General features: G+C 42.8%; 1 protein-coding gene across 1 annotated transcript in view; it reads left to right on the forward strand.

The window, feature by feature from the left end:
* The window catches only part of TSHZ2 (teashirt zinc finger homeobox 2), a 270565-nt gene extending 263969 nt beyond the window's left edge, over nt 1–6596 (forward strand). Inside the window, exon 2 of the mRNA XM_051976612.1 lies at nt 1627–6596. Coding sequence (XP_051832572.1) covers nt 1627–4694 — 3068 coding nt within the window. The 3' untranslated portion in view covers nt 4695–6596. The remainder of the gene's footprint in view (nt 1–1626) is intronic.
* The last annotated feature ends 1619 nt before the right edge of the window (nt 6597–8215 follow it).

Consider the following 8215-nt stretch of genomic DNA (forward strand, 5'->3'; position numbering starts at 1 on the left):
TTTTGCCTCTGGAATAATTCCTGCCAAAGCTATATTTAAGATCATATGGTCATAAATCTATAATTGGGGGCAAAAGGGAAGAAAATAAAAGATTGCTAATTTAAAATAAAATTAAACTTAAAATATTCCTAAAGATTTATAGTCAGAAGAGATCTTGGGGGCCATCAAAACCAACCACTCATTTTATAAATGAGGAGAGGCATAATGAGGTTAAGGAATTTGCCCAGGTTCACAGGATCTGAGGCAAAACTTGAATTCAGATCTTTCTGACTTCAAGTCCAAGGTATTATTCTGCCATCTTACATTCTGCCTCCCTTCCCCCTTTCCTTGTAAAGCAGCTCAGATACTATCCTTTATATTCAGGTTTCCTGAAATTCCCTCTGTTGAAAATGATTTCTCCCCTCCTCTGGACTCCAAGAGTATTTTATTTAAACCACTTGTGGTTTCTGAACTTTTACTTTACATCAGGGTTATTTGTACATAGCTCATCTCTCCTACCCTAGAAAGTGCCTTGGGAATAGTGCCTTGGACCTAAGGAGGCCCTTACTACAGATCAACTTAATTGAAATTCCTTAGGAGCAACTAGAAATAGTTTGTTAATATGATTCCATGATAAAACATCAGATTTAGAACTTGAAAGGCCTTGGTGATCATCTAGTCCACCCAGGGGTGTGCTAGAATCCAGCCCTTTCAAGAGTTGATTATTAAATTGTCAGTATGAGTGTTTACACCTTAGAAATCAGAAAAAGCTGCTGTTTTGTTGATTGTTTAGATTTAAGAAAGTAATGGAGAAAAGGTTAATAATGCATATAAAACTGAAAAGTGCATCATGTGTACGTTTTTCTCTCCAAGAATCACTTGTTAAACATTTACCAACCCACCACTCAATCTACTCTATCTCTATCCATCCCCTTCTTTTTCTTTTTTTTTAATCTTTTTTTTTAATTATAGCTTTTTTATTTTCAAAATATATGTACAGCTACAAAACCCTGTGTTCTAATTTTTCCCCTCCCTTCCCCCCCCACCCCAGCAAGTGATCCAATAAACATGTGCAATTCCTCTGCACATATTTCCACAAATATCGTGCTGCACAAGAAAAAGCGGCCCCTTATTTTTCAAAGAAGGAATATGAGGTCTTTAGGAATCCGCCACGATGGGTAGGACAGAAAGTGGCAAATCTGGGATTTGAACTCTGGTCTCATGATTGCAATGAAGGTACTAAAGGCCGCTAAATTGGCAAAGATCAAGCTTTCATTTGTATTTCTTCTCCCCGGAGGCAAAATGGAGCCAAATGAAAAGGAGTGGGGTTAGTCCTGTCTGAAAGTCATACATATGGATTTAGCAATCGTTCCATTATAAACATGTTAGAGCGATATTCCTTAAATGTGAAAATTATTAACTTGGGATTCTGGGAAGTTATAAAGAATTATGATTGCCTGCCAATAAAAAAGCAGTAGACTTCACAAAAGACATCATTTGGCTTTTTCCTCTTTCCAGTGCTAACAGTTCATAAAAGTGTAGATTGAATTGGCATTCAGTTCAGGACAGGAAGCACTTAGCTCGAGGCTTGAAATTGGAGTAGGGTACGTACCCTGTTATTTCATCTGTTTCTCTTCTATATTTCAGGTTATGTTCAGGAGGAGGAATTGAAGGAGGAGGAAGAAATCAAAGAGGAAGAGGAAGATGATGAAGACAGCAATTCCGTAGTTCAGCTTCAGGGCAGCAACGACCCGGGCACAGATGAGGAACTAGAAACAGGCACCGACCCGAAGGGTAGCTTCAGCTACCAGAACTCTCCAGGAAGTCATTTATCTAATCAAGATGCCGAAAACGAATCCCTTCTAAGCGACGCCAGTGACCAGGTGGCAGACATTAAAAGCGTTTGCTGTCGGGATGCCCAGGACAAGAAAGCTACCGTCCACCCCAAACTTCAGAATGAGACCCACAACTGCATGGATAAGATGACCGCTGTCTACGCCAATATCCTTTCTGATTCCTATTGGACCGGGCTCGGGCTCGGGCTCAAGCTGTCGAGCAGCGAGCGGAGAGGTTGCGACGCTCGGAACGGAGGTAACAAAAGTGACTTTGACTGGCATCAGGATGCCTTATCCAAAAGCTTACAGCAGAATTTGCCCTCGAGGCCCGTGTCCAAGCCCAACCTCTTCAGCTCGGTGCAGTTGTACCGACAGAGCAGTAAGATGTGTGGGACCGTGTTCACGGGGGCCAGCAGGTTTCGCTGTCGGCAGTGCAGCGCTGCCTACGATACCTTGGTAGAGTTAACGGTGCACATGAACGAAACCGGTCACTACCAAGATGATAACCGCAAAAAGGACAAGCACAGACCTACCAGCTACTCAAAGCCCCGCAAAAGGGCTTTTCAGGACATGGACAAGGAAGATGCACAAAAAGTTCTCAAATGTATGTTTTGTGGTGACTCCTTTGATTCCCTGCAAGATTTGAGTGTTCACATGATAAAAACAAAACATTACCAAAAAGTGCCTTTGAAGGAGCCAGTACCAACCATTTCTTCAAAAATGGTCAACCCGGCAAAGAAACGTGTTTTTGACGTCAACCGGCCCTGCTCCCCGGATTCTACCACCGGATCGTTTTCGGAAACGTTTTCCTCCCAAAAGAACGCCAACCTTCAGCTGTCCTCCAACAACCGCTATGGCTATCAAAATGGAGCCAGCTACACCTGGCAGTTCGAGGCCTGCAAATCCCAGATCCTGAAATGCATGGAGTGTGGGAGCTCTCATGACACCTTGCAGCAGCTCACCACTCACATGATGGTCACGGGTCACTTTCTGAAAGTCACCAGCTCGGCTTCCAAGAAAGGCAAGCAGCTGGTGCTAGATCCACTGGCGGTGGAGAAAATGCAGTCGTTGTCAGAGGCTCCGGGAAATGAGACTCCGTCAGCTAAGCCATCCACTAACGCAGCTTCAGAATGTGCAGCCCCTCCGATGGAACTAAAGAAAGAGAGCAAAAAGGAAAAACCGGAGGAGATCAGCAAAGATGAAAAAATGGTCAAAGGTGAAGAATATGAAGATACTCTTCAAAAACCACTGGATCCTACAATGAAATACCAGTATCTTAGGGAAGAAGACTTGGAAGATGGTTCCAAGGGTGGAGGAGACATTTTAAAGTCATTAGAAAATACAGTTACCACAGCTATCAACAAAGCCCAAAACGGGGCTCCCAGTTGGAGTGCATATCCTAGTATCCATGCAGCCTACCAGCTCTCGGAGGGCACGAAGTCTACTTTGCCTATGGGCTCCCAGGTACTCCAGATTCGGCCAACCATCACCAATAAGTTAAGGCCAATAGCTCCAAAGTGGAAGGTCATGCCCCTGGTTTCTGTACCCACAAACCTAGCCCAGTGCACTCAAGTGAAGAAAGAATTAGAAGACAAGGAGGAAGCCCAGAAGGAATATGCAAAAGACAGCCCTGCGGCGGCGGATGTATCCTCCTTGAGTCACAGTGAGGGTGAGTCTCTCCCCAAAAGTGAGACTCCTTCAGACTCCAGAAAGACTGATCCCCCGGCCCCCAAAGAGGAGGACAGAGTGAGAGAGAACAGCACCAGAGAGAAATCTCAGCCTATGGAATCCACATCTTCTCTTAGCAATGGCTGTAGCACCACCAACCATGCTCCGGCCCTACCTTGCATTAACCCACTCAGTGCCCTGCAGTCCGTATTGAATAATCATCTGGGCAAGGCCACCGAACCCCTACGTTCTCCATCCAGTTCCAGCCCCAGTTCAAGCACAATTTCTATGTTTCATAAACAGAATCTCAACATCCTCGAAAAGCCAGTTTTGTCTCCGGCCCCATCCAGACCAGCAAGTGTGTCCAGGCGCTACGTGTTTGAAAACAATGACCAGCCCATTGATCTGACCAAATCTAAGAGCAAGAAGGCAGAGTCAGCGCAAGCACAATCTTGTACATCCCCACCGCAGAAGCATGCTCTGTCTGACATTGCCGACATGGTTAAAGTTCTTCCCAAAGCTACCACACCAAAGCCCACCACCACCTCTTCCAGGGTCCCTTCCATGAAGCTGGAGATGGAGGTCAGGCGCTTTGAAGATGTCTCTACAGAAGTCTCCACTTTGCATAAGAGGAAGGGCAGGCAGTCTAACTGGAATCCTCAACACCTTCTAATCCTGCAGGCTCAGTTTGCTTCAAGCCTCTTTCAAACATCGGAAGGGAAGTATCTCCTATCAGATTTGGGTCCCCAAGAACGCATGCAGATTTCCAAGTTTACTGGACTATCTATGACCACCATTAGCCACTGGCTGGCCAACGTCAAATATCAGCTTAGGAAAACTGGAGGGACAAAATTTTTGAAAAATATGGACAAAGGACATCCCATCTTCTATTGTAGTGACTGTGCATCTCAATTTAGAACACCTTCTACCTACATCAGCCACTTAGAGTCCCACCTAGGCTTCCAAATGAAGGATATGAATCGACTGGCGGTGGAACAGCAAACGAAGGTTGAGCAAGAGATCTCCAGAGTATCCGTTCAAAGGTCACCGGAAACTATAGCTGCGGAAGAGGACACGGACTCTAAATTCAAGTGTAAGTTGTGTTGTCGGACCTTTGCGAGCAAACATGCAGTAAAACTTCACCTAAGCAAAACGCACAGCAAGTCACCTGAACACCACTCACAGTTTGTAGCAGACGTGGATGAAGAATAGTTCTGAAGGTATGCGTTTGCTCCCAAGGTGAATTGTAAGGTCGGGATTGTAAGGAGCCTTGTAAAGAAGATGTATTTGCTTAGATGCAGCCAACATTCCCAAAGGTTCAAACAGCATGCCAGTTTGCTGGATTAGGACTTATTTCTTAAGAGAGCAAAGCATAATAGATGGGTGACAGCCAATTCTCCATTATCCCTGTCAGAGGGGCGGTGGGGCGCAGGGAGGGGAACCAAATAAACCTAGATACATGAAATTCACAGATTATCCTCAAACCTCATTTTAGCCAATAGTTTCAACCTCCTCTTCCACCAGCCTTTTTTTTTTCCTAGAGCTGCTTTCAAGGGGACATATTGGCCACCCAACCTTCTGCTAGAAGTTCTAACAAGGGCTTGAAATAGCCAAAAAATGCTCAGCAGGAGGGAGATGGAGGAGAAACTAAGGGGCAGACACAATATACAGACTGGTTAATCAGCTCCTGAATAACCAGAGGGCTGACTTTTTTCATTGTTACTTGTATTTAAACACTTTTTATTGTTGTTGTTCTACTTTTAACAGTAGTTATACTGCCCACTTTTGGGGGTGGGGGTGGGGGAGCAGACATGCCTTTTCTTAACCCTTAAGAAGAGGTTTTTGCATCTGCATCATAAGCGGGTTATAAAGTTCTTCTGTGCAGTCTATTCAGCTGAAAAGAGAGGAGGCTTATTTTCCTCTATCACTCTTCATATTTCTATGGAATTATCTCATTGTTCCCCTGTATCAAAGGTAGCATCAATGCATGCACATGGAATTTTACTCTCAATAAATAGTTTAATGACTTTCAACCCACCCATTGCCATTGTGCTCAAGGGTGACCAGCTTCAATCCTAATCCTGTCTTCCTTTGTTCCTAAATGTACCATATATGTTCAGTGCTTCACATTGTCATCAGACCCCAGACCACCTACTCCACCTCACAGGACAAAGGTTACATTTGGATGCACAACCAATCCATTCATTTTTGCCATCTTTGTGATGCTCTCTCAAAAGTGACTCACCTTAGGTCACTCAGATTTGACCATTTGACCGTGGTTATAAACAGGGCCTAGCCTTGGAGGAAATGATGCAGTAGTCAGAAGATAGCCCATCTCTCTTTAAATGCTCTTGGCTTAAGTTCCCTGAGCCCTTCTGGTGACCTATTATTAGCTGATCAGGCTTCCCCATTTTACCAGTTCACCTGGTCCCCCCTCACAGAATGCGGACTTCTGTACCCCTCATTAAAATTCACCCACCTTACACTCCAGTCCTAAATCAGACAGATTTCCCAGTCCTGATGGATTCTCTAACCCAATAAATGATGACACCAGCTTGGAGAAAGAAAATAAATTGGCATATCTGAAAAAATAAATAAAGCCAATCTCAAGCCAAACTCGGGGTTTCTTTAGGCCAGATTTGGGAACAAAGTAATTCAAACCAACAAAACAACTCATAATTAAATGTTCCTGGCTTATTAGGTGTCACCACTCCCACAGAGCATTTACATTTTAAATAGGCTGTCAGTCCTTAACTCAAAGAACTTCAGATACCATAAACAAACCAATGAGGGAGATATTTTGCCAGGTAGAGATCCTTTTGTAACCAGCCTCACTCTACCATACAGGTAGCATACTCTGCTACTTATAAAACCAACCCTGTTTATAACTATGGCACGTGGCAGTGGCCAAAATGAACAGATTGACCATTATGAAGATGCGTCACTCAGGACTCTGCACACAGTGGGGGGTGGGGGGTTTTAGGGCCTTAGAGCTTTTGGTCAGAAAAAAAAAAACAATCCCACTGCTCTACCTGCTCCTTTGGCCCAAATGAATCCTGTTGTTCTTTTGTTTGCATGTTTTTACCATGTTAATTAAAAATGATTATTGCCAGACTCCTGCCCGTCTTTCCAAGCTTCATTTGTATCGATTTTTACTAGTGTTGAAAGATAAGCCAAAGAACGCCTACTTGGGAGGTTGGGGGCTCAATCTGTTTACTTGATTTGTAACAGGTTAAGGTCTTCATAACTCAGTTGTTTCTTGCCTTAAAAAGCAAGAAGAATATGAACTGAATGCCCAAGGAGATGCTTCAAATTCCATAGCAATGAAGGCAACAAATCAAAAGAACAAATAGATAGTGGGTATTTGTTACATAATCAGGAACAATTTTCCACTTGTTTGGTTTGCAGAAAATTTTTAAAAATCAACATCACTACCAAAATATTACAATATACAAATAGGAAGAGGTTGTTTTTTTTTTTTAAAAAACTACCATCCAAAAAAGACATTTAAAGTATTAGAAAGCTGCAATGTTTATTCTAGAAATGTGAAGGTAAACCAATAATTTGGAAACCCACACACAAGTCATTTCTGTTAACTACATAAATTATTATTATTATTAATAGGGTATTTCCATGGCTTTTTGCTTGATGGATATTTCACAGTTAGATCTTAAAGGTATCCTATTAGTCTTATCTTCATAATAAAACTAACTCCCCACCCCAAACCCCATATCAATGTTGTTGCCAAGATTCTGAGAAAAGATTGAAGTGAATCAGATGTGTATATCTAAGTCAGGGATTTAAAAAAAAAAAAAGGAAGGGAGCTGGAGGGGGGAGCTAAGAGGGAAGAGACCTATCCATAAATAAGAATAAGATCCACATTAGCTAATTTTGCACTTATACTTGGAAATAAGGTGTGTTTCTGATATTCTGGCCAGCTATCTAACAAAATGCCTGAATCTCTGAGGTTGTCACAGATCTGAGTATGCAGGCCATATCTTACCTGCTACAAAGCTGTGTACATTTTAAAGAGCAGCGACAGAGTGATAGCCTTGTTATCTGGAGCTATAATTTTAGTTGGTATGTGTGAAAGCACAAATTGTACAAAATGATGGGCCATTTGGGAAGGCATTGTCTAGATTTTATTAAAAATGTTTTAGTTTTAGCATGCCTAATTTGGGGTAGGACATATTTTGACTCACATGATTTTTTTTTCCTTTCTGGGCTCATTCCCAGTCCACAATTAAAACATACCCCACCACACAAATATACACACGTCAGAGAACAGTATTCAAAGACATTTTATCTTAAGAATAGGATAGGGAATATCATAATCCCACAACATAGGACTGGCCCTAAGCAACTGAACTGTTTATTATATAAAGGCACACAAGGACACCCCATCTAAAAGTTTGTGTGAAATCTGAGCAAATTAGAATGTCTACCCTGTTTCTTAAGATGGATATTTTGGTAGAGGGTCCCAAAATGGAATATTGAGAGTGGGAACAAGGACCTGGGTGACTGGGAGATAAACTCATCTCGCCACGGACCATTCCTGGAATGAAACTCCATTCCAGGAGCTGGGCTACTGCTGATAGGGTCCCACTCTGGAAAGTGCCACTGAATGAATGGCAATTGTCCCCAGGGAAAGGACAGCCATGTTTATTGCACTTGGGATACTGTCACAGTGTGTCAGTGTGTTTTTCATGGATCAAGGCAAAGTCTCTTGGGAA

The sequence above is a fragment of the Antechinus flavipes genome, chromosome 2 (genome assembly GCF_016432865.1).
Source record: "Antechinus flavipes isolate AdamAnt ecotype Samford, QLD, Australia chromosome 2, AdamAnt_v2, whole genome shotgun sequence".
NCBI lineage: Eukaryota > Metazoa > Chordata > Mammalia > Dasyuromorphia > Dasyuridae > Antechinus > Antechinus flavipes.